The sequence below is a fragment of the Peromyscus eremicus genome, chromosome 9 (assembly GCF_949786415.1).
Source record: "Peromyscus eremicus chromosome 9, PerEre_H2_v1, whole genome shotgun sequence".
Taxonomy (NCBI): Eukaryota; Metazoa; Chordata; class Mammalia; order Rodentia; family Cricetidae; genus Peromyscus; species Peromyscus eremicus.
The window spans coordinates 73,387,572-73,414,514 of NC_081425.1; the positions used below are offsets into that span (position 1 = coordinate 73,387,572).

At 44.1% G+C, this 26,943-nt stretch overlaps 1 protein-coding gene and 1 long non-coding RNA gene across 9 annotated transcripts in view; one reads left to right on the forward strand and one right to left on the reverse strand.

Moving 5' to 3' along the window:
- The first annotated feature begins 839 nt into the window (after positions 1-839).
- On the forward strand, positions 840-2,681 carry LOC131919495 (uncharacterized). The gene is made up of 2 exons (XR_009381269.1): positions 840-1,057; positions 2,421-2,681. It is a non-coding gene; the product is annotated as an uncharacterized LOC131919495 (long non-coding RNA).
- A 16,651-nt stretch (positions 2,682-19,332) lies between these two features.
- The window catches only part of Ktn1 (kinectin 1), a 96,817-nt gene continuing 89,206 nt past the window's right edge, over positions 19,333-26,943 (reverse strand). For all 8 annotated transcript variants that reach the window (XM_059273734.1, XM_059273732.1, XM_059273731.1 and 5 more), the window contains 4 exons: positions 24,962-25,045; positions 22,722-22,817; positions 21,938-22,055; positions 19,333-19,787 (listed from right to left, as the gene is read on the reverse strand). In XM_059273734.1, coding sequence (XP_059129717.1) covers positions 21,951-22,055; positions 22,722-22,817; positions 24,962-25,045 — 285 coding nt within the window. In that variant the 3' untranslated portion in view covers positions 19,333-19,787; positions 21,938-21,950. The remainder of the gene's footprint in view (positions 19,788-21,937; positions 22,056-22,721; positions 22,818-24,961; positions 25,046-26,943) is intronic.

Sequence of the window (26,943 nt, forward strand, 5' to 3'; positions counted from 1 at the left end):
TGCTTCTTAGACAGCTTGATATTAAAACGGAAAGGTATAGGACCGAAGTCTTGAAAAGAGTTCAGACAAAACTTCACTCTGGACACTAAAGCCCATGCCGATGACTCCCCACTCTGGATTTCTTTAAAACGTAGGAGAGCCAATGCTTTAGGACATAAAATGAGTGACAGTGAGAGGGAAGGGAGCGGGGGAGTCAGGCAAGGTAGGGAGTTCGTACGGTTTGATGTTTCATTGTGCTGTCTGCTATTCCCCAACAAGCCTTAAGGAGATGCAGCTATTTCTTGGTGAGTACACCTGCTTAGTCACACACGTCTTCGCTGGCCAGACTATAGAGAAGGAAAAGGCAGCATCAGACTGCCCATCCAAGGGAAGACTGGAGAGAAGATGTATTTACCCATCCTCAATCTTGTTGGGTAATTTCTGAGTTGCATCAAATGTCCCGTTGTCCTAGAGAAGCCAGGATCCCGCACCCTGTGGTATGATGCTCATTCATGTCCAGAAGGTAGCAGAAGCAGAGACTCAGAGCGTTAGCTTCAGGCATCAGCTTTATATCAGAGCTTTACCAGAATCTATCTTCGTGACCGAGACAGCACAATCCTTGGAGAACTGAGAGGCAGTAGATATAACAACAGGATACTTGGCAAAAGAAAACCATTTCCCCTCAATCCCAGACAGCTATTGTCAACATAGCTGTGTTCAACTTTTAACCCATCACCTGGATGGACAGAGTCTGAGGATTACGGAGCAAAGGCTCCTTGTGTGTCTGCCTCTCTAAGCTGATGCTTGCTTTCCTGTTGCCATGGTAAACACCGACTTGGGGACAAAGGGGTTTACTTCAGCTTCCGATTCCGTTACTGACAGACATCGGAGCAGGAACTCAAGGCAGGAACCCAAAGCAGAAACCATGGTCTTTTTCATCACCATCATCTGTTAGCTCAGACCATTGGGTACAGACTGAGGCTTGATCATGAGATGAAGATGGAAAAGGACCCACTGTAAATCACTCTCTGTCCTTGTCTTCAATAGGAATCCCAGGAGAACAGGGCAAAAATAAAGGGTGAGTCTCACAATCCTGAGAAGCCAAGCAACCCAAGCAGGCAAAAGCACCTTGGCCTGAGTGCTGCCATTTTTGACTTCAGACTCTATCTTATCCGCAGGGTGAAATACAGTTCAGGTTTCCCAGCTCCCCTAGAGCTTGGGAACCTTCCAATGGCTGATCCACCTCCTCCTTAAACCATAGAAATAGTCGCCATACATCTTTAGTTCTTTAGAAACATCATGGCCGTTCCTAACCACAGAAGGAACAAATGGATCTGATTGGTCGGACTGAAAGGCTTGCACTGTATCTCTAAATCTTGATTGGTGAAAATTGTAACTGTAACTTGGCAACAAATGTTTGTGATGTTTGTGCTTATAAACCCCAATTCTGCTCCTGCTCAGGGCTGTCAGGAGAAACAAGGCTCCTGAGTCTTTGTCCTGCAGCCCTGATCAATCAGTGTCCCGCTTATGTGGTGAATTATTAAAAATCTTTGGAACCCATAAGTGTTGTCTCTCAATAACTATTGAGGGCTAGGGGTAACAACATACATAATTTTTTTTTTAATTTTTCCTTTATTAACCAAACTGTAATTTTGAGCATGGATATATTACTATGATTTACTCAGTTCTTCTGATACTGGCTCAGACAACAGTTATTGAATGCTTTGCTAATCTCTTGTAATCTGGGGCATCTTTTGTCCTTTATACCACTGACTTTTTTGTGATCATAATACAATTAGATCATTTCTCCCTTCCCTTGCCTCCCTCCAAACCCTCCCATATATCCCTCTTTGCTCTTTCAAATTCAAGGCCTCTTTTTTCATTTATTGTGGCTATATGCTAAAATGTATATATGTATTCCTAAAATACAACCTACTCAGTCTGTATAATTGTACGTGTATGTATGTTCCATGGACGGACCATCTGGTGGTGGGTAATTGTTGTGCTCCTCCTTGAGGAAGACTGTCTCTCCCACGCCCAGCATTCACTCCTTAGGTGCCTGTATTCTTTGTGCAGGGTTTACCCACTTTTCTTTATCTACTTTGACCTGTCTGTTGTTGTTGTCTTTGTTCAGCTCATGTGTGAGCAGTCGTGTGGTTGAAACATGGTGGGTGTAGCTTCTGATATTACTAGGAGACACAACCTCATAGCAAACTCACTGATCCTCTGACAGAATCTCTCCGCCCCCTCTTCCCGAGTGTTCCCTGAGCCTTGGGTGTAGGAGTGTTCTGTAGATGTGTCCATTGGGACTGTGGTCCACAGTTCTGCATTTTGATTGGCTGTGGGTTTACCCATGACTTTTTGAAATGTCTAGGTCAACTGCTTTTAAGAATATCCCTTGATTTAGATTTATGTAATTGTTTCTTCTTGATTCGGTTCAGATTTGTCATTTGTGGCTGGAATCTTCTGCAGGAAGTGTTGTGTCCTCACATGCCACACCAGAGGTATAGACCACTGAAACAAAGTCTGGTCATTTAAGTAAACGGTATCTGCCAGATTTCAACACCACAAAGGGCATCTTTTCTTATGTATTTAGTAAGTTATCTACTAGGCAGTACTTTGAGACTGAATATGCTGTTCCGAACAACCTTTCACTAAATGACTTTAGTATCTATTAAAATTTCTCTCCTGAATTATTATAATGATTGAAGTGGTGCTTTTCAGTTCTACCATTCATTTGTATCATTAACTGCCATTCCTCTACCAAAAAGGGGGGGGGGGCTTTTCAGGGGCTGAAGAGATGGCTCAGTGGCTAAGAGCACTGGCTGCTCTTACAGAGGACCAAAATCCAGTTCCCAGTACCCACAAGGTGGTTCACAATGGCCTGGAATTATAGATCCAGGGGATCCAGCATCCTCTGCTGGCTTCTGTGAACACTGCATGCACGTGGTGCACAAAAACATAATTATTTTAAGGAGAAGGTGTTCCCTTCTCTCTTCCCCTTTTATTTTGGTATAACTATAGACTGATGGTTTTGTTTGCTTGGACAAAAGAACTCTTTTAAGCTAATTCTACACCCTTCCGTTTTGAGCACATTATAGTGGTATTTAAAATAAAAGCAAGAGTTTGAAGGACCATGAAGGACTGACAACATAAGGAACTATAAAATTACCAACAGAGACTCATCCTTGGCCAGAGCCATGAAGACAGGCCTGACTGCGGTCTGCATGCATGCAGAGTATCTATAGGTAGGCTTAAAAATGCTATTTGCTTGGCAAATAGTCCAGAAGGCTATGGGAAGGTGGGGCCTGCTGTAGCGGAAGTGGGAAGCAGGCACAACTACTGGATCCTTACTTATCATTCTGGCTTCTTTTTTGTTGCTGATAAAAACACTGACCAAAAGCAACTTAGGAAGGGAAGGGTTCATTTCAGTTACAGTCTATCAATGAAGGAAGCCAAGGCAGGCATGCAAACAGGAACCTGGATACAGGAGCCACAGGAACACTGCCTGCTGGTTCGCGCAGGCTCCTGCCCAGCTATATTCTTTCTACAGCCCAGGACCACAGGCTCAGGAAAGGGTACCAACCACAGTGGGCTGGGCTCTCCTTCTTCTTCAACAGTCCCCCAGGGGAATCTGATTTAGGCAGTTTCTCAAATAAGGCTGTCCTAGTTAGGGTTACTATTGCTGTGATGAAACACCATGACCAAAAGCAAGTGGGGAAGGAAAGGGTTTATTTGGCTTCTACTTCCACATCACTGTTGACCACTGAAGTAGTCAAGACAGGAACTCAAGCAGGACAGGAACCTGGAGGCAGGAACTGATGCAGAGGCCATGGAGGGGTGCTGCTTACTGGTTTGCTCGGCCTGCTTTCTTATAGAACCCAGGACCACCACCCACAATGGGCTGGTTGCTCCCCCATCAATCACTAATTTTAAAAATGCCCTACAGTGTGATCTCATGGGGGTATTTTCTCAATAGAGGTTCCATCCTCTCAGATGACTCTAGCTTGTGTCATGTGGACATAAGACTAAAAGCACCCCTCTCAGGTGCTGTGGGGGGTCTTTCTGTACACTGTGAATATGTGCTGCTCTGATTGGTTGATAAATAAAGCTGTCTGGCCAATGGTGAGGCAGAATAAGGTTAGGCAGTGCATTCCAACTGGAGAGAGAGGAGGAGAGTGAGGCAGGTGCTTCAAGCCGCCACCAGGAGAAGCAAGATGTGAAAGTACCGGTAAGCCACGAAGCCACGGGGCAATGCATAGATGAACAGAAATGGGCTGAGTTACGTTGTAAGAGCGAGCTAGCGAGAAGCCTGAGCCAATAGACCATAGAACTGGTAATTAATACAAGCCTCTGTGTAATTACTTTATAGGCAGCTGCAGGACCAGGCCTGGGCAGGACTGGAGAAACATGACCAGAGAAACTTATGGCTACTCAGGGGACTCTAGGCTTTGTCTAATTGACAATTAACCTAACTAGGACAATTGTCTGGGGAGAGTAGGTTTTCAAGGCAAAGATCTGGGGCCACTATGCAAGTCTACCTCTGCTAGCCTGAGGTGAGAAAGGCAACCAAGAGGAGCTGAGCCCTGCAGTTCATGAAGACTCAAGCAAAACTGAGTACTTCGTTAAAAAATTTAAAAAGCCACTCTTCCCTTGGGCAGAGCAGCCTGTTAAGGATTGGATATCAGTGTCCCCCAAATTCTAAGCCCCCAGTGTTAGGCCTTGGACTGGGTAAGGTATCACACACCTTTAATTCCAGCACTTGGGAGGCAGAGGCAGATGGACCTCTGTGAGTCTGAGGCCAGCCTGGTCTACATACCAAGTTCCAGGACAGCTAGGACTACATAGAAAGAACCTGTCCGAAATAATAAAACAAAACAAAGGAGAGGTGTGGGCCTTGGGAGATGAGCACATCCTGAAAGTTGAGCCCTCGTCAGTGGGATTGGTACCCCTGTAAAAGGGGCCAAGTGCTCTCTTACTTTCTTTTTAGCACATAAAGAGATGTGGGCTGGGATGCCCATCTTCATGGACACAAGAAGCAGGCCATCTACAGTCCAGAAGAGGCCCTCACCAAAACCTAACCATGCCTGCCCCAATCTCAGACTTCTCACATCTAGAACGGTAGGGAACACACTCCTGGTGTTTACGTCTGTCTACAGAATCGTGTTGATAGCACACTTAATAGACCAGTAATGCTGTGATTTTAGCTCAGGAAAACCACAGAGGAATCCATTGAGGCTGGAGTGGGGGAGAGGTCACGCGTACCTGGGGGAGCAGAGCAGTCCCCACAGTGAGGGCGTATTCACAAAAGAACTTTGGGACTGGCCTCAGGAAAACTCTTGAGGAATGGAGGAAACAGACGGTGGCCAACCACAGTGCTACAAAGTAAACAGGCTTTTACTTACAGGTCGACAGGTTACCTGAAGTTACGATCTCTCCAGCAAAGGCATGGCAGGGGTCTGCCAGCCTCGAGGCCAACTAGGCACTCACTGGTTGGTATTACAGGCCTAGAACACAGTTTGGCAATTCTTTCCACCAGGCAGAATGGAAGTGAAGACAGATGGAATCTCAGAATAACGGAAAGAGAGAACAAATCCCAGTAAGAAGAAAAGCAGGGATGAGATGAACTAGAAATATCCAGCGTAGTATACAAAGTATCCGAACAGGCCAACCTCAGAGACCCCCAGGTGAGTCACATGGAACTTTGCAGGCCAGTTGCAGGCTCAGATGGCAATGGGATGGGATGGAGAGGGTGAGGCACCCCAGAGAAAACAGAAACGACCACAGGTAGCACCCCATAGGGAAGCTAGGCAAGAAGTCAGAGTATAAAAAGGCTGTTGAGCTAAAATACTGGTGACAGAGGAAGCTGCCTTTGTGTGACCAAAGCTCTAACCTCATAAGGAGGGCAGCCACCCTGAAAACAAACCTCTGCTTACCTATGCTAAGTCCCCAAGTATCACTTAAAAAAAAAAAAAATTGACTTTCCTTCCAAGACCGAGTTTGCTTATATGCATTGTCTATTACCTCCCCCTAGTGACTGAACATGTGAATGTGTGAGAGGAGCTGGAAGTTAAAGGACCCCATGATGGATGACGACGACGGTGATGCTGATCATGATTGTGGTGGTGGTGGCCACCGCGGGGCGGTGGTAGTGAGACTTCTTTTTGCCCCTATGCTGTGGCAGATCCCTCGGTGTGCTTCTGCAGGTAACCTCGTGCATCTGGACAGCTCTGGAGAACAAGATACAGTCTCTCACCAACACATCTCCCTTGGGCACTGCTTTAGACTCAGGCTTCTTCAGCCTTTTGATATCAGAAGTCAATATTCTCATCTACAAATTTACACTTGAGAACTGTGTGGTCAAGCTCCATGAGGAAAAAAATCACAAACATGGGCTGGAGAGATGGCCTGGTCATCTAAGGGCTTTCTACTTACAGAGGACCTCAGTTTGGTTCCCAAGACCTGCATCAGGTGACTGCTCCAACTCCAAGGGATCTGTGCCCCTGCCTGGCCTCCAAGGATCATACATGTACGTGGTATACATATATACTGTGGTAGTGTGAATGTAATTGACCCTCATAAGCTCATAGGGAGTGGCACTATTAGGAGGTGTAGCCTTGTTCGAGTAGGTGTGGCCTTGGAGTAAGTACATCACTGTGTGATGGGCTATGAGGGTCCTTTTGCTCAAGCTTCGCTCAGTGTGATAGTCAGTTCACTTCCTGTTGCCTTGGGATCAAGATGTAGAATCCTCAGCTCCTTCTCCAGCACCATGTCTGCCTGCACGCCACCATGTCCCACCATGATGATAATGGGCTAAACCTCCAAACTGTAAGCCACCCCAATTACATGTTTTCCTTTTTAAGAGTTGCCATGGTCATGGTGTCTCTTCACAGCAATAGAAACCCTAACTAAGACACATACACTTAGGCACATACACATAGAATACATTTTTTAAAAATTTTAAATTGCAAACGAAATCTCTTAATGTTTGCATGTGTATATGGTGTGGTGTGTGTACTTGCTACTTTGAGCGTGTGCAGGTGTGTGTGGGTGCATGTGGAGGCCAGCGGTGGACCTTAGATGTTTGATTCTTTTTTTTATCACTCTCTGCCTTTTTTGTTGTGGCTGTTATAATGTGAATGGGTGTTTGCCTATATGTGTAGCTGCACCATGTGAGTGCCTGGTGCCCTTGAAGGCCAGAGAAGGACACTGAGTTACAGACAGTTGTGAGCCACCAATGTGAGTGCTGAGACTTGAACCTGGGTCCTCTGGAAGAGCAGCCAGTGCTCTGAACCAGAGCCAGCTCTCCAGTTCCTCCATCTATAATTATTTTTATCTTTTTTTTTTTACTTTTTATTATTTTTTTATTAAGAGATTTTCTATTCATTTTACATACCAACTACAGATTCCCCTCTCCTCCCTCCTCCTGGCCCCCAGCCTTCCCCCTCAACCCACCCCACATTCCCACCTCCTCCAAGGCAAGGTCTCCCATGGAGAGTCAGCAGAGCCTGGCACATTCAGTTGAGGCAGGTCCAAGCCTCCCCCCACCCCCACCCAAGGCTGCACAAAGTGTCTCACCATAGGTAATGGGCTCCAAAAAGCCAGCTCATGCACCAGGGATGGGTCCCGATGCCACTGTCTGGGGGCCCCCTAAACAGTTCAAGCTAAACAACTGCCATCTATAATTCTTGAGACAGGTCCTCTCACTGAATGTGAGCCTCATCAAGTCACCTAGGCTGGTATAGTGCTTTTTTTTTTTTTTTTTACTTTTTACTGTTTGTGAATTTCCCACCATTCACCCCAATCCTACTCATCTCCCCAGCCCTCCATATCTTCCCCCTGCCCTTGCAACGTCTCCCCAAAGTAAACAAAAACAAACAAAAATCAATTAATTAAAATTAAATTAAAACAAACAAAAATCTCGCCATGGAAGCTGGGGTGTCCCAGTATGTCACGCAGTCTACCTTTCCGGCCACACAGCTTTACTTGCAAATGTTCATTGCAGAGTCATTGGTCTGATTTGAGGCTTCTGGATCTGCTACGCCATCAACACTGGATCCTCACCAGAACCTCCTCTCAGACATCCTGTTGGTGCCTTGTGTCTTGGAGATCTTGCAGCTTTGGCTCTGTAGGACCAGCCCCTTCACCCACTCCAGCAGTTTTTAGATGGGGTAGATGTTGGGATGGGCCAATTGAAAGCCCTGGATCTGGGCCCTGGTGAGGGGCAGGACCAGCTTACCTGAATACCAAAGCTGGCAAGTGAGGGGCATTTCTCCTCTGCCCACACACCACCACCCAGCTGATCAGGGGTGGGACCAGCTCTGCACAGTCCTCGGACATCAACATGGCCCCAGGTTGCAGCCCAGACCAGGGACATCCACATGGCCTTTGGTGGTAACATGGGCCGCGGACATTGACCCAGACCCCCGCTGCTGCAGGGCCATGGACCCAGACATGGCCCTTGGCAGCAGCACAAGTTGGGACATCTCCATGGCCTCAGGTGGCAGTACAGGCTATCACATCAGGCTGTTCCTCGCCACCTCTCATCTCCAGCTCCACTTCTCTTCATAGTGCAGAAACTGGTCCACTTCTTTCTCTCCCATCTCTCTAACACATACTTGCTCATTGTAGTGGCACCATGAGCCATATGTAAGCAGAGGGCCTCTCTGGTGTTGTCTTCCGCTCTGCCCAAGTCAGGTGGCTGCAGGTGGGGACATCTCAGGTGGTATGGTGATTTTGATGAAAATGGCCCATAGGCTCATATATTTGAATACTTGGTTCCTAGTTGGTAGAACGGATTGGAAAGGACTAGGAGGTGTGGCCTTGGAGATGGTGTCACTTGGGGCAGCCTTTGAGCCAGAATAGCTCTTTCTCTGTCTGTGCCTGTCAATTAAGACGAGAGCCCTCAGCTACTGTTCCAGTGCCAGGATGGCCTGTGTGCTGCCATGCTCCACACCACGATGTTCACGGACTGGTCCTCTGAAATACTGAGACCCAAACGGAATGCTCTGTTTTATAAATTTCCTTGGTCATGGTATCTTATCACCGCAATAGAACAGTGACAAAGCCAAAAGTTGATACCAGGGAGTGGGCTACTGCCACGACAGGCCGGACCATGCTGGCTTTTGGAGAAAGATACTTTGTTGTAAGAAACTTTGGGCCGGGCGGTGGTGGCGCACGCCTTTAATCCCAGCACTCGGGAGGCAGAGCCAGGTGGATCTCTGTGAGTTCAAGGCCAGCCTGGGCTACCAAGTGAGTTCCAAGAAAGGCGCAAAGCTACACGGAGAAACCCTGTCTCAAAAACCAAAAAAAAAAAAAAACTTTGGACTAGAAAACAGCTGAATACTGTAAGCTGGGCTTACCAGGCTGAGAGGAGTGTGAACTATGGAGGCCAGCTCAGGAGGTTTCAGAGGGGAACAATGTTAGTAGTTATGCTAGAGACCATTTCTGTGATATTTTGGCAAAGAATTTAGCTGGTTTTGTCTAAGAATCCGTATGAGGCTAAAATTTTAAAGTTTTGGATGTCGTTGGCAAAGGAGACATCTCTATACTTAATATTGACCACGTCGCATGGCTGTTATCACAATAGAAAAATAAGACAACAGGGTAGCCAATGAGGTTCAAAGGTCCACATTTCTCTTTGCCCCACCTCATCCCCCAGCATTAGGGATACAGGAATGGACCAAGTTGCCTGGAATTTTTTACATGGGTGCTTGGGATTCAAACTCAGATCCTCATGCCTGCATGGCAGGCCCTTTACCAACTGAGTTAACTCCCCAATCCTCCCATAATGTTTTCAGTAAGTGAACTATTTTGTCTTGGGCTACATTCGTAACCATCTTCTCCCACGTTTAGCCTATGAGCCCACAGGTTGCACATGCTGGTTACAGTCTACCAATCAAAACGGGAGACGGGAAAGCACCCTGGGGTTTGAAGCCTTCTGGTACCCGAAGCATGGTGAATTGCTGATAAATCCTGGGTCCTGCAGGGTGAGGCCGCAAGCTGGAGATCCAGGAAGAACCAGTGTTTTAACTTCAAGAGACAGGGAAATGCACAGTGTTCTCATTCATCACCAGGCAGCAGGAATTCCTTCCTATTGGAGAAAGCTGTCCTTCCTCCATTCAAGCTTCCAACTATGCATGGAACCCACTCTCACTAGTGTGGAGTGTTAGGGCAAACAGTCCACCAACTTCAATGTTTGTCTTACCTGGACTCACCCTCACAGCAACACCCAGAATCACACCCCATGTTCTAGCCTCGTGTGCAGCAGGCTTTCCTCACTAAGCTATGCCTCCGAGTTCCTCCTGGCTTTCTCATCTTCAGCTCAGGACAGCAGCCATGATGCCCTGTTCCTTCTGATTACCAGGTTTCCAGACTGAGGGTGAGGCAAGAAGGTCCTTCTGTAATGCAGATGCACACACTGTCCAGATGAACGTCTGTGCAGCCACACTATGTACTGCAACACAGGAAGAGGAAATGGCTACATCTGGCGGCCACATGTACCAGAATTCTGATTCTACCTCCTCCTGGCTGGTAGGCGTTAATCTCATCCTTAAAAATGAGCATCATAATCTGTCCACCTACAGAAGGGAAATCAAGACTGAAGCAAAACCCTTGACCCTCTGAGGACCTCAGTAAAGAGGAGCTTTGTCACTGTCCCCAGTAATCCTGTTAGGGGCCTCTGATGTCAGCCTTTAGGAGCGGCCTCCCCTCGCTGTCTCACCTGCCTGGCCCTGCAGCATCCATCCTTTGCTACCTTGTGGCTAACGGCCCTCCATCATCACTCTTGTTATCTAGCTGCTGAGCTTCATTAATTGTAGGAATCTGCTAGGCACAACCCTCTCGAGACTTCTACTGTGCCACAGAACGGCATGCAATTCTTTATATTAAAACTGAATGTACCTGACTCTTCTTTTCCTACCCTAAGCCTCCTGGGACACATCGAAAACTATAATCAAAGCAGTATAAGCAGTTGGCACAAGCCAACTAAAGGCAGGCTGTCTCTAATCCTGTTTCTCTTAAGCTTGCTAAAAGGCTTCGGCTCACTTTAAATGAAGTTTTTCCAGGGATGGAGAGGGATGCTTAACATCCTGAAGTTACTCTGCCTGCTCCCCTGAGCTGGGCTCCCTGCTTCTGTGCATGTTCACCCTCCTTTCCATAACCTCCACACTTCCCTATTATCTTGCCCTAAGTAGGTGTGTGTTGAGTGTGAGTGTGTGTGTGTGGGGGGGGAGGGGGACTGTTAACATATCGAACACTTGCTGTGTCCCAGGCACAGGACAAGCATTCTGTACACAGTGCACTCTCCTGCCATTCACTCTGCAGAGGAGACAGAGGAACTCACATGGCTGAAGAGCTTGCCCTAGTCATAAACTGCTGGATGCCCAAACCTACCTCATTTTCAGGATCTGCCAGCTATCTCCACCCTGTCGATTCCTTTACCGGCCTCATCCCACCCGTTTCTCTCATGGTGGAGGCCAGTTCTCTATGGCCTGGGCTCACTGACACCAGTGCCCCTCCCCCATGTCCTCAATGTCCTCCACATGACCACATTCACTCACTCCACAGAGCACTAGTAAGTTGCTGGTCTGCTCTTATGGTCCAAGCACAGTAGTAGACTTTTGGGGGGTCCCCAAAATGAATAAGACTGTCCTCGGCGCCAAGGCACTCACAGAATCGGGAACTCTGTGACGTTCAGTGACATGAATGGAAAGCTGCATCCGTGATGAGGCAGACCGGAAGGACTGGAGTCCCCCAGTGTGGGACGGCAGGACCGAGTGGGGCGGACCGGAAGGACTGGAGTCCCCCAGTGTGGCACGGCAGGACCGGAAGGACTGGAGTCCCCCAGTGTGACACGGCAGGACCGAGTGGGGCGGAAATCACTGTGGTCTTTGGTTTTTTAAATTTTTCTTCTGCACACCCTAATGTCTGGAGGTGAGAAGTTTCTAAGCTGGGGCATTTTCAATAACTTCTTCTGTAGATTTTGGCCCTTTCCTTCATGGACACTGGATAGCTACCGCATCCATCTCTATCAGCCCTTCTTTCTTCAGAGTCCTCACTCTGGAACTTTCCAGTTCCTTCTGTTGTCACTTAACTGTCTTTGAATTCCCCCCCCCCCTTTCTTACATTTAAAGGACTCCTGTGATTTCATTGCTCACCTCACCCCCACCTCCTAAGAATCTAGAATCATCTGTCAATCATCTTAATTCTACCTACAACTTTACTTCCCCCTTGACATTTCACAGGTTTTAGAGATTAGAACACGCATATCTCTGGGGTCATTATTCTGTCTGCTCTACAGGAAGCCAGGAGATACTCTTCTACCTCTGAGTTGGCAGAGTTAGGTGAGGAAGTTTACCAACGGGATGTCCACCATCCCCTGGGCTAGGAGCTGACACTCAACACCGGTGAGCACCAGTGTATGCATCCCACACGTGCTGTTGACAGATGCTGTCCAGGAGCGAGGAGACGGATGACATCAGAACCAAGAGAAGGTGCTCCCAAGCCACATCCCTCCTGCTTTGTGCTGACACAGACTTAGTCAGGGCTACGGCTTCGGAGGAGGCTTTAGAAGACCCAGCTCTACCTTTCAGTGAACAATTGAAGGTATACACAGAACTAACATGTAATAAAAGTGGCACCAGGGGGCCTAGGATTTGGGGAGTAGGCAGGGATGATGCTCCATGAAGCTGGTGAGCTCACTGCTCTGAGTGTCCAGAACTCTGGAGTAGTTGTGACAGAGCTGGAGGCTTTGACAGTGTGCAGACGATCTAGCCACCATGTGTAGATGTATCATCTGGTGCATCATAGTCTAAGCCATACCCAGTCAAACCAGAAAACCCAAGATTTGTTAGGCTGGGTTCTGGGGAGCAGCAAAGGCCAAACCTGTGAATAACACCTAATTCACTAAGGACTTCCAGATACTTTCCCCAACACTTAAAGGTCCTAAGGCATCAAATTACACTTGTTTTCACTCCTCCTAGACTCTACCCCTTGTGGACCTATTTAGTCCAACCAACAATCATTAGGAAATGCATTGGTTCTATTCCGGCACACAATAGTCGTAACCTCAAATCCTCATGCTCATCTTACAAGCTAACTCAGGTTTCTACAGCTAAATGCTGTAGCCCGGAGTCCTTTGACCAGCTCTAGAAGCAGAAGAAGGTAAATATGATCCCGTGAGACAGGCTGGGAGCCAGGTGAGTTCATCAAGTGTGTTAGGACACAGATCACTCAAATACTTCAAATGAAAGACTATGGCTGCCATGAAGATGGTGGAAACAGAATCTGCCATCCTTTCCTTCTGAATGAGATAAAGGACTCTGCGTTGGCCCAACTGTGCCTGCCATCAAAGTTCCCGGGCTGTTCTGTCCATTACTTAGGCTTCTTTAGGAAGGGTGCATTCCCCCTCGAGGCTCTGTGCCTGGCATCTGACAGTCAGGCTCAGAGGAACAATACTGAAAACCTGCCGCAGCCGGTCCTACCATGGTCAAGGAAGTGGGTGCTGGGATCTGAAATAGGAAAGGGAGCGACACCTTAGTGCACGGGCCCGTGAGGCAGGCGAGCATGGGGAAAGCTCAGCTGCCCGGGCCGCTGCCTGCCTTAAGCTCCAGACACACCCTCCCAATAATGCACTCAACAACCTGGGACTCCACTGGAGAGGAGCTACCTGCGCACCCCCTCTCCAAACAAAGCAATCGGGTCACTCCAAGCTTTTTTTGTGGTCAAACAAAGCCTGAAACATTCTAAAACTAGGAGTAGTAAGCCAATGCAGACTGGTTTGGGGTGCATGCACAATAAGGCAAAATGAACTTTAAGAGAAAGCCTATTTACCATCTTATGCCTATGTATAATGGGCCATGAATATGATTAAAAGCAGATGCATCATGGGAGAAGATGTGTACAGTGAACCAAGGTTTAGGTGACCCAAACCTGTCAATAAAAACAGACCACCACCAACACTCTTTCCCTACTAATCTACTTCTCCTCCTGAATTCACAAAAAGTAGCTCCGGGCAGCAATCACAACTCTTGCATAAATCAGAGGCCCCTGCTCTCTTGCAGAAAGCACATCAATCCTAAATGCTTGCCTTGCTCCTTTGATACTCACATGTATTTCAATTCTTTGACATCAGGTCCAGACAGACCACCAGTAATGCTGCTAACTTTCTCCTGGTTCAGAATCCTGCCCTTCTCCAACCCCATCCCTCCCAAGCAGGATAAGGATCCTTATCTTTTACCCTGGGTTTAAACAGGTACTACAAGAGCACTAGGAACAAAACCAATATGCACTACCCTGAAGGGCGACTCTGGACATTTCATGAGAGCTTAGTGCTGGGTTGTACGTACTTAGTTATACACAAGTCTCATCTATAAATGCACTAGCTTTCTCTGGAACAGCCCAGCCTGGGAGGAGAGAACCTCAATTGAGGAAATAACTTCATTAGTTTGTCCTGTAAGCAAGTCTAATGTAGGAGGGTCCAGGTCCCCGTGGCCAGTGCCACCTCTGGGCACGTGATCCTAGGAGGTATAAGATAGGTAGCTGAGCAATGAGCCTGATCAAGTCAGTAAGCAGTGTTCCTCCACGGCTCCTGCCTCTGCTCCTGTTTCAGTTCATACCCTGAATGCCGTCAATGATGGCCTGTAATCAGGACATGTAAACCAAATAAGCCCTTTACACTCAAGCTGGGTTTGGTCATGTGTTTATCACAGCAACAGAAGGCAAATTAGAATATATTCAAACATTTATTCCCAGAGGGGATAAGCTCATTATAATAAACAGTATATACAGTACCATACAGTCAGAAATATAAAGAACTATGTTTATTACTCTGAGTCAAAGGAGCCAGACAAAAGCTGTACCTGCTACATATTCCACTTATATAAATACAAGAAAGTTCAAAGTAACCTGAAGTGACAGAAAACATATGAGCTGCCTGGGAACAAGGAAGTAGAGACACAGAAATGCTTTGCAGTTAATGGTTTTGTTCATTTTCTTAACTGTGGTGGTTTCATAGGTATACAGCAAAATATGTCCAAGTGTAACATGTACTCCACAGACCACTGTTGAACAACAAACCACAGGTGTCTCAGTGCACTCCCACTGTACTGACAAGAGTAATCTAGATCAAGTATGTGAGTTACAGAACAAGGGAGCTCCTGTTCACTTTCTGTGGAATGTAAACTAACACTCCACAAGCCATCTGACGGTGCTTAATAGAACTGAGCAAATGCGCACTCTACAAACCGAGAGTTCCATTCCTAGGCATGTAGCCTTAAATCTACCGCTAACCTAAGCGAAAGGCAGAATAGCTTACACACACTTTGAAAGCATATAAAACATTTGTTACGTAAGAGTCTGTACATAGTTACATGGTTACATGACAACATAAACTACACGTTCCACTTCACCCTCAGGGCAATGGCTGTATCGTATCTAAGAGGGAGACGGGGCCGGAAGGTCACACAAGACAGTCCAACCACAGGTTTGTTGTGGAAGTCAAGCAAACATGTTAATAACTGATAAATGACAAAAGCTGATTGCCTCTTATTTCCTACAGGCTTGAAATATTTTAATATATTCAAAGATAACAAATCCCTATGTATAAAAATCTATAACAAAGTAATCCAAAGGAAGACCTACAGCTTAAAATGAATTTATTGAAAACAAATTTTACACAAAAGTTGTCAAAGAGCAAAATGGAAATTATAAAAATATAAAATAAGACGTATTTTTTTAAAGTGTGGATAATTGCCAGATGTCATTAAAAACTACAGGAAAGAAACAGTATGCAGAAACAGTGACTCTCCAATTTTTGGTCTCAGAATTCCTTTAGATTTAAAAATCTTTGATATTTCTATCAATATTCAATGTACTAAAATTAAAACTAAGAAAAAAATTATTAAAAACTTTTTCATACAACATATCTGATCATGCTTTCCTCTTTCCCAAAGGCCTCCCAATCTTCTCCCCATCTCTCCATGCACCCAACTCCATACCCTCTTTAAAAAAAAAAGTGCCACAAAAAAAAAAGCGCCCCACAAGAAACAGAAACCAAAATACACAAGCAAAAGATCAGTAGGACCAAAAAAAAAAAAAAAAAAAAAAAAAAAATGCCCAAACAAAAGTAAAATGAGATAGAAATTCTACAAAAATATCACTGAGCCCATTTTATGCTGGTCAAATACTCCTGGGCATGCCCTGAAGTGAGGTTTATATACCCAGTTAGACTCCATTGCAGAAAAGTAATCCTCCCTTTGCCAGTGGGTATCAAGTGCAGATTGCTTCTTGGTTAGGGGTGGGAGCCCGTGTCCACTTCCCCTAGCAGTGCTGGGACTCCATCTGGCATGAACTTGTGCATGCTGCCAGGCTCTGTGAGTTTATATGTGCATCGGTCCTGTTGGGTCTGGAAGACACTGTTTTCCTGGAGTAGCACAAATGTCAACACAGTGAAAAAGGCAGATGGTACCTTATCAAAGTGGTTTTGACCTTCAAGACCCCTAGAAATCAAGGGTCATGGGGTGTCAAGTGGTCTGAATGTCATACTTCTGAGAACCACTCAGGAGACAGTCCCTTAGAAACTATCAAGAGAAGACAAGAAAGGCACAGTGGTAACAGAACAAAACTATTTTAAAATTACTTTTTTTCTACACAATCTTAAACTTTTCTCTAGCTACAATTACATACACATCATTACAGAGATGTATATGCAGGCACGTATGTGCTCACATGTCTGTCACAGGCCAGATGGCTTAGGCTCAGGACTGGCTCTCCTGAGGAGCCAAGACAGGTTTTCACATCTACAGTGGAGAAGATGACAGAAGTATATCCCTTCTCTACCTCAATATAATCTAGTGAAGAGTCAAATGTCCAACCCAAGTAAATGCGTTTAAGCTAGTTAGCAAATGATGAATTGTGCATGATATTGTTATATAACAGAATTCTACCAATGAACATGAAATGTTCTACTTTTCTAGGGAAGCCTAAAAAGCAAAACTTGAGTGAAATGAGACACATCGACCGTCTGTCTTGAGTGAAATGAGACTCACCGACCTGAACTCAGTCCTCTCTGCCAGTCGCTCCCCACTTTCCTGGTGCAGCTTCCTCTTGTCTTATGTAAAGCCTGGCCAGCCCCCACAGCTGTAGTGCTCTAGTCAATAGACTGTCTGTCCTTTCCTTCCTCCACTGTCTGAGAATGGAATCCCTGGGTGGGGGGTTGCTCCTGGCAGCCTTCTCCTGGTGGTCTCTGCTCCTCCCAACCACAACCACCACCTTCCATTGCTGGACCTGACAAAATCCACTGGTTTCAGTCCATTACTGGCTGACTTCATTGCTTGGGGCCTTACAGAATATCGCCAGTGTTGAGTGTATAGTGCAGGCCAGAACCCTTATTACACAATCACCAGTGCCACCAGCTGCAGAGGAGTTCAACACACAAACCTTGGGAGCAGGGGAGTTGTATTTCATATCCATAACACATACCATCTAGGGGAGTCCTGCAGCATTGGTCCCAAAGCTCCAATTCTGTGGAAACACAACTGTTCCCTCTCACTTGTAGCTCGAAAACTCAAGACAGCTGAAGCCTAGTCGTTTAGACAGTGTCACTGACTTCTAGGAAACTGATGAGCTTTCTCACACCAAGAGAAATGGGCTGCTTCATGGGCATTCCCATCCCATCTCTTCATTCTCTTTTGAGTATCAACAAGTCCCCTTCCAAATAAGTACGTTGTTAAGACAGTGGAAAGATGAGCATTGGGACCAAAAAGCAAAGTGTCTAGCAAGGCCTTTCACTATTTGTATGACTGCAGCTCTAGGAATATTTAATCTAACGGCAGAGACTGAGAGCACAGAGCTACAACTGTCCACCTGAACCATCACTGAATAGGAGTATGGTTACCTTTCCCTATGTTATTCCAGAGTGGAGAAGCTGGCTAGACTGATAGATAGACCAGGGACAAAACTTCTAATATGATTTCATACAGGAAGTCATTAAAAATTACTCATGTCTCAAATAGGAATGCGCAGTACTGCGAATGTCCCACTACTTCAGAGGCCAAAGATGCTTGAATGTGTGGTCATGACACTGAGGGATGGGCACAAATTAACAGGGACTGAGCTTGACATTTAAAAGAAAAGAGGCCATTGTTGTTTTGTAATTGGGTCTTGCTTTGTAACCCAGGCTAGCTTCTAATTCATGATCCCCTTGCCTCTACTGACCAGCTGAAGTCTGATGAGTGTTGTGGTGTTTTGAATTGGTAAGGCCCCCATAGACTCATGTGTTTGAATGCTTGGCCCTTAGGGAGTGGCACTATTAGGAGGTGGGGCCTTGTTGGAGGAAGTGTATCACTGTGGGGGCGGGCTTTGAGGTCTCATATATGCTCAAGCTACTCCCAGTACACAGTTCACTTCCTGCTGCCTGCAGATCAAGATGTAGAAGTCTCAGCTTCTTCTCCAGTACCATATCTGCCTACATGCCACCATGATGACAAAGGACTAAACCTCTAAAACTGTAAGCCCCAATTAGATGTTTTCCTTTATAAGAGTTGTCGTGGTCATGGTGTCTCTTCACAGCAACAGAAACCCTAACTAAGACATGTGTATACCATAGACCTGCTTCAAAAATAAAACAGCTCTAGACAGAAGGGATACAAAGTGCAAAACCTTTGTGTGGTAGAAGCATGAATTTGTCCAAGAAATACCAATAAGGGCAGGGGAGACACCTCAGTGGTTAAGAGAACTTCTGCTCTTCCAGGAGACCTGGGCTGGATTCTCAGCACCCACACGGCAGCTCACAAGTCTTTAAAGTCCAGTTCTAGGAGATTCAGTGGACACTATATGCATGTGTTTCACATTACATGCATGTGAGCAAATCGCTAATGCACAAAAAATAAAAAGAAAGAAACACCAATAATACTAAAAGGTACTTTAATACTTAGTGGTACAAGATACTTGTCAATTGTTATTGCCATTTGAAGAAAACAGTGACACCTCCCCCAAGTGTGCACACACACACACACACACACACACACACACACACACAGACACCCCTTTCAACAGAAAAGAGAATGTATACATCACAGTCTCTGGACAGGAAAACTTAACAATAGTAATAACAGTAAAGAGAAAGCAGAGCCCTCCTCCTGATGGAAAGAACCAAACGCCTGCAGCATCCTTGTCGCCCACGCCGTGGTACCTGACACAGCCCTGACCCACAGCGGACACAAGGTCTAGTCAGGAGGTTGCAGGAGCAACAAGACTTGTCCTGTTTGGTGGTTGCAATTAGAAACTGCATTCTAAATGATCTGAATGCTGATGACACCTGCTCAAACTCAATGAGAAGTAGAGTGAGTCATGTTTGAATAATAAGTGTCCCTTTATTTGCTGATTACATTAGCAACAAAAGTGTTTCCTTGAGTTGATGTCAGAGGCAGTTACTTCCCAAGTGTTAAGTAAAGCAGTGTACAACATCAGTATTAAAATGTTAAATTTCACGTTGTCTACACCACTTTGATCTTCGGAACAATTTAATTGACCAAAATAAGGTAAAAGATTACATTTATTTTATATTTAGGAATGTAAAGGTCTAATTATTCAAACAGTTTTATTATAAAACTAAACTCTGGAGGTGTCTACAGAGTTGGCTTTTTAAAGTGTTTTTAAGTCAGTAGTCTAACAAGGGTTAGAAAAGACAAACTGTTCAGTGTCTGACAAAGTAGAAAGGGTGAAACATAAATAAGGCTTTAATTTGGCAAAATATAATACAACGCCTTCTGTTAACTTCTAACGAGTAATTTCCCAATTACTTCACTCTGTAAAAGATAAGAAAGCAATCCATTTAGAACAAAGTAAGAAAGGTACCCTGAGTGCTGTATCCCACACATACGTCATGAGATCACCCTGGCACTTTCAGGGGCACCCAGAGCAATGCGCTCTGATGGTAATCAACATGAAAAGAGTCTCGACATTCAGAAGAAGATTTCAGGGACGTATTTTAAAAAGAGAACAACCCTGAGAAGTCATTCTTATTAGTGTTGCTCAGGATATGTAAACCTAAGGTGCCAGTGCTGAACAGACTAATAAGCACAAACACGGTCTGAAGCCAGCAGGAAGTAGCCAGTCATCTAGGACCTGTTTAAAGCTCTCTAATAATTAAGCCTTCGCATAGCATCAAGTCGGCATACTTGGCCTATTTTGTCCAGACTTCCAGGATCTATGCCATTCACTGTACGCAAAGAAAAGCTTCAGTAAATCACTAATGATGTTGGCAAAACAGTTTAAGACAGATGTTATTCTAGAGTAGACAGAGAAATTACAGCAAGGAAAGAAAAAAACACACTGAGAAAAATGTCTTATTGGGAACACTTGTTAAAAAGTAAAATAAAAACTTAGATTGGTGAGGCAACAGTGGCGCACGCCTTTAATCCCAGCACTCGGGAGGCATAGGCAGGCAAATCTGTGTGAGTCTGGGGCCAGCCTGGGCTACAGAGTGAGTTCCAGGACAGCCATATAGCCTGACTTTTGTTTGTAACAAAAATTTTTAAAAAAAAAGTTTAAAACGAACAAAATACTTAGACTGACAACATGCAGGAGAAACAAGATTAAAAGAAGGGACGGGCCATGCTCACAAGACAGAAAAAAAATGTCAGGCTGAAGCTACAGAAAGAAGTGAAATGCAAGAAGTTCTCTATGAACAGAAAGCAAAGCTGTCTGCCATTTGAAAAAGCCAAGTGCCAGAAACATGACTTCAGAAAATGGGGAAAGGAACTTACACTGGAGGGCAAGTAAAGACTGAGATGGGCTTACTGTGCCCAGTCTTCTGAGGGCAAGTGAGCATTTGTAAGAGCACAAGCTTAGGGAGGCTAAAGGAGACGTATCATAAACACGAAGTGTGACACTACACGCCTGCCACATGACAAGAGAAGCCTGTCAACTTTGTCACAGACTTCCTAACTATCCCTGGGGCCTTTGATACGGGTTCTGAATGGCAGTTTCAGGTGTCCCTTTGTGCCAACAGGGTATCACCATTATTTTGAAGCAAACAGCCTCAAAAGGTGAATATCTGAAATATTCTGTGTATACTCAAATGTTCTACAGGTATATGCTTTAAGTCATTTATAGGAAGCAAAATAGATAACAAAGCCTCCATTCAGCAGCAGGAATACAAGGCATTTTTAAATGCTGCTAATGCTGAGTTTTCTATAGTCATGTAAGCAACAAGAGCTCACAGCATGATCTAATGATGGATTTATTATTTCTCCTAAAGCAAAACTCTCACTTCAAGCATAAAAAACTAAACTTCTTAGATTATCTACGAAAGCAAACTCAAACAAAACACTAACTTGGTATGGTGGTGCCTCTGTAATTCTAGCACAGTGGAGGCCTCGCCTACCACTACCTGAGCAAGTCACCATAAAACAAGAAACAGACAAAACAAAATGCCAAGCCAGCTTCCAACCTACAGCAATGGTGTTAATCTAATACTCCCATCTTTAGATATACAATAAACGCTGTATACCTGTTTCATGTTACAAAGTTATGATGGTTTCATTCTCAGTCTGGCATTGATAAAACAAAGGCAAAAGCATAAAGGGAAGGAAAATGTCACATAGACACTTGCCCTGAACTAGGATCAGAATCAACTAATGGGCAGCTGAAGGCATCATGCCAACAGACCAACCCAGGCAGGCAGTCAGATCACAAAGCATGTGCCCGACAGAGGCTGAAGTAACCACACCAAGATGCTCTTCCTCAAGACCAAGGACTGCAAAATATGCGCAGGCAGGAGAGAAACCAAGCAAGGAAAGTCAGAGCGCCCCCTGGAAACTGGGAGAGGGATGGAAAGGGGATCTTTTCTACGGCGAAATGAAAAGTGGTCTATCTTATGGCGAGTATGTATTTTATATGTACTTCTCCCCCACTGTGTTACGGATAAAGAAACAGCAGTACTTGGTGTGCATACCCCGCAGCCAGAATCACTTCTCCTTCATGAGTTGCTGATTCACTTCCTGAAGCAACTGCTGTAACTGTGTCACAGTCTGATTGAGACTCACAGACATCGTCTCTTTCTCAGGAGACCCCTGAAAAGAAGGTGGAAGGGATAAATAATAATTTCAAAAACCTCCAAACACAAAGACCAAGAATATGCAACCAAAAAGGAGAACTGAGGTTTTTAAAAACGTAAATGAGGAAAATCTGAACATTTATTAAAAATATTAGCAACAGGAAAATGTTTGCTGATTAGTAGCACAAACTGGCACGGAAGAAAACGCTGCATAAAATGCTGGCCACAGAGGAAAAATCTCGTCTGTGGATATTGTAAAGAACGTATTGTTTTCCTTTCAAAAGACAAAAAACGACTATATTTGAAAAAAAAAAAAAAAGGCTTGTCCAGCATAGGAGAGCATACCTCCAACAGTCCCAGCCACAGGTGCCACCCACAGGGTTCTTAGTGGGTGCCAGAGCTGCCCTCTCTTCAAGGTATTTTACAGGGCACTCAGTTGTTCCTCTGACAACCCAGGACAGGAGTTATTACCATTTTCTTTTATTGAAGCAGAGCGACTAGGGAATTTCCCTTAGACCACACATGAAGTTAATAAGCAGCACTACTCTATCCTCAAGTCTGTCCCCTTCCCCCAGACATAGAAGCACAGTTTGGAGCCAAAGACTGGTCTTGCGCATGCTTGTTCTTCAAAAAGTTTACAGGGCAATTAGCCTAGAATCTTGCGGGTAAAGGAAATACACACCGTTTCTGGGGAAACAGCACTGTTCTCAATAACAGTAGAGTCACCAGCAGCTTTTAGTGAAATTCTTGAATGGATGAAGTTCAATGACTGTTGAGCCTGTAACAAAAGTAACAGGGAGTAAATACATCAAAACACACAAAAGAAATAACTTGAATATGTATTTTGCACAATGTACAACTTTTGTCACCAAAATGAAAATAGCTGTATCTCCCACCAGCTTATAAAACATGTGTTTACACTTTCAATAATTCAAACACAGGAACTGTATAAAGAAATTAAAACTAGGAATAATCACACAGATATTTAAGTTTTAGTCTAGATTACAAATCTGCCAAATCCCACCCACAACCTGCCTTTTACAGCTCACATTTAAGAATAGGTTTTATGTTTTTAATTAATTTTGAGATAGCCTGATAGCTCAGATTGGCTTTGAACTCATTAAGTAGACAAGGGTTATGTTGAACTAATGATCCTCTGGCCCTGCTGCCCAAGTAGTTGTATTATAGGCATGTGCAACCACACTTGGACTTTCTAGTTTTGTTTTTGAATGAAACACATAAGAATATCACACTCAGACAACTGAGTTTGCTGACTACTATTCTGAACCCTTCTAGGAACATAAAACACATTTAGAGAAAACTAGCAGAAAATTTTATATGAATGGGCTCCAACAACATACTTTAAGTTTTTATGCTCCAGGTTTTACAAAATGTTTTGTTAAAACACTTTCAGTCCATAAATATTTACGTGCATTTCCAATTCCAATCAAGTATTCCTATAACATAAAGGTAGGTGACTGCCACCTATCCTTGCCATTTCCGCCATCACACATACCATGGCCTATCTACATTTTTAATATCCTGAAAGTACTGTCTGAGAAACTGCATTGCCAGGCTAAAATTACATCTTTTATATTTTGATTCATGGGCCAAAATTTAAAATAACATACCAAATTAAAGTAAGAGTTTGTACTCTCTCTGGGCATGGTGGCACACACCTTTAACCCTAGCTCAGGAGGCAGCTGGTCTACATAGAGAATTACAGACCAACCAAGGCTACATAGTGGGACCCTGTCTCAAAATAAAACAAAAAAGAGTTTGTACTCTAACACAAACTTCCTGAATTCTCATTTAACATTTCATCTGCATTTAAATAATCTGAAACTTTTCAAGCATTTTTTAATTCTTAGTTTTCTGTATTAATAACAATAAGCTTTAAGTTTGAAAAGGAAAATACTTTTCATATTCTTATGAAATGATATGGCATGATATTTAAATGGGAAACTTTTAAAAGATCTGTTAGCATATTAATATTTAAATGTTTAGTAGTACCCAGTAATTGGTACAGGTATCAAAATTTAAGCTGTGCAAACCCTTGATTCTGCAATTCCAACAAAGTGACATATGTAATTTTTCTGATAAAAAAATCTTCCATAAATACTAGCATAGTTCTAAGCCATCTTTGCTTTAAAGAATGCAAGAACAACTACAAACACAGCACATCAGAATGGTAAATAACTTGTTAAACAAATGCAGAGTAAGAAATACAATCCTAACAAATCATCAATTTGAATATGAGAATAAGAAAAACATTTGTGCTCCACATGGTGGCACACACCTACAATCCAGCAGTCAGGAGGCTAAGTCAGTGAGTTCAAGGCCAGCCTGAGCTACATAGTGAGGCCCTTTCTCAGAAGAAAGAACAGGGTGGGAGAAGAGGGAAGGAGAAGAAACAAACACTGCTACAAAGAAATGAATGAAAGGAACAAACTTCTAAAACTACAGATATTTCCACGTTCTTCCTTTCCATAAACAAACAGAAAGGTACTTTACAAATGACAAGGGCAAATCTTATTTTAAAACTTGAGGGGGCTGGAGAGACTGCTCAGCAGCTGAGAGCATGGCTGCTCTTCCAGGGGACCTGAGTCCAATTTGCAGGAGTCCAAAGCCCCCTTGAAGTCTCCAGAGGTACTAAGTACCCATGTGGTATACAGACATACATGCCAACAAAACATCCATACACATCAAATAATAATTTTAAAGAATTTTTCAAAAGCAAAGAAATAAAAAGTAAAAACTTTAACTCTAAATGGGGAAGCAAGTGAAAATTTTTGTCCCAGCAATCAGCAGCCTACACTTCTAAGGACCCAAAACGACAAGAGCAGTTTTACAGTGTGTCTACTCAGGACGCGTGCACGGCACAGGTTGGGGATACTGTCTCCAAGCCAAGCAGCATCTTACCTTATGCAAATCATCAGCTACCTTCTTTCTCTCACTTTGTTCATTTTGAAGTTTTTTGAGTGTTTCATTTAATTGTGTCTTCAACTGTAGAAACACAAGAACAGAATGATTAACTTCATTTGCACGCTTATTTGCTAATGCAACATGAATATAGAATGAGCTCTTAACAGCCATTATGCACAGTGGATTAGCTAAGAGCTGGCCAGAGGTACAGAGGAGCTGGCAGCAGAAGTCCCATCTGCAGAGCAGAACCAAAGAGAAGCTACAGAATGAACAGAGTTTAGTGTAGAAACTGTCAACCCCAAACCAGAGCCAGATGCTAGCAAAGTGCCTTTGAAAGTTACTCTTCATAGTTATTGAAATTATTCCAAATCAAAAGGAAAATAGAAAATTTCCAACCAGCTTTAAAATACTCCTTTAATCTAGAGTTCTCTTAAAAACTCTATTTTTTGGGGGGGGGGGGCTGGAGAGATGGCTCAGAGGTTAACAGAAATGGCTGTTCTTCCAAAAGTCCTGAGTTCAATTCCCAGCAACCACATGGTAGCTCACAACCATCTGTAATGAGATCTGGTGCCCTCTTCTGGCCTGCAGAGATGTGTGCAGGCAGAACACTGTATACATAATAAATAAATAAGTCTTAAAAAACAAACAAACAAACAAAAAAAAAACCCAACAACTCTATTGTGGAATAATCGTTTTGTACACTTTGAAGATGTGTCAAGATGTGTCACTCAGATAGTTAATAAAAAGCTGAATGGCCAATAGCTAGTCAGGATTTTCAGGGCACAGAGGAGCTGGGAAGAAGCAGGGTGAAGTTGCCAGCCAGAGGCAGAGGAAGCAGGAGGAGAGGTAACAGCCACGAGCTAGGTGGCTGGGCATATGTTTAAAAAAATGGATTAATATAAGTTATAAGAGCTAGTTAGAAACAAGTCTAAGCTATCAGCCAAGCTCTCATAATTAATAAGTCTCCATGTCATTATTGAGAAGCCGATGGTCCTGATGAAAAAGTCTGACTGCAAACAGTATCCAATGTGGGGACACGTATTTCCACATAAGACCTAAAAACGTTCTAAAAAAGGTTCCAAACAAACAAAAATGGAGCCAACAAGGCTTCCGAGTCCCACAGTTCTCAGGAGGCTGCAGTACAGAGCGCATCTCCCACCTACTGCATGTAGGCAGCGCACCATGAGCTAAGCTGCATGGTGGTTTAAGATTTGATCATGCAAACAGAAAAGGTTTCATATAAAAGCGGGGTCAAACAGAAAAACACTCCAAACGGGTTATAGTGTGTTGAAACTGTGCGTGGGCTAAAGAAAGAAAAGAAAATGGGTGTAGATAGTTACATAAAAAAAATAGTTTATAAATAATAAGATAAAGTCTTTAAAGAAAAAAAAAATACAAAAAATACATGTAGAGGTGAAAACCACACAGTCTGGTCTTGTATGGTGTTGTGTTGACTTTACATTTTTTGATTGCTGCTGAGCAAACAATAGCTGCTGAGAGACATTGGATTATAAAAGCTACTATTTTTAAAATGTCTTAACTTCAAAATGGAAGTCAAAATATGTTATGTTGGGGAAGAGGTTATGCTTGTCTGCACAGAAAACAAAAGGCTATGGATTCATTCAAGGTTGATAGAGATCAGGTTTGATCAGGGGAGACACCTGAAAATCCTGGCTATAAACAAAGAAACATAAAAAACTACAAGACAGATGACATATATTGTACCTGCTCAAACATAGAAAAATCATCCTTAACTGACTTGTGTTCACTGCACATTCCATACTTGTGTTAATGCAGATATGCATGTTACTTTTGAAAGTTTATGTGTTTTCAGAGCAAAGGGGCCAGACACCGATGAAAATGGGTGGCCCAGGTGATCCAGCCTCTCAGAGTGTCTCTGCTGCAATTTCCTCAGAGTTCTGCATCCAAAACAGCTTCAAGGCTGCTGGCTGAGATGGTCCAGCCTCATAGACTACAGT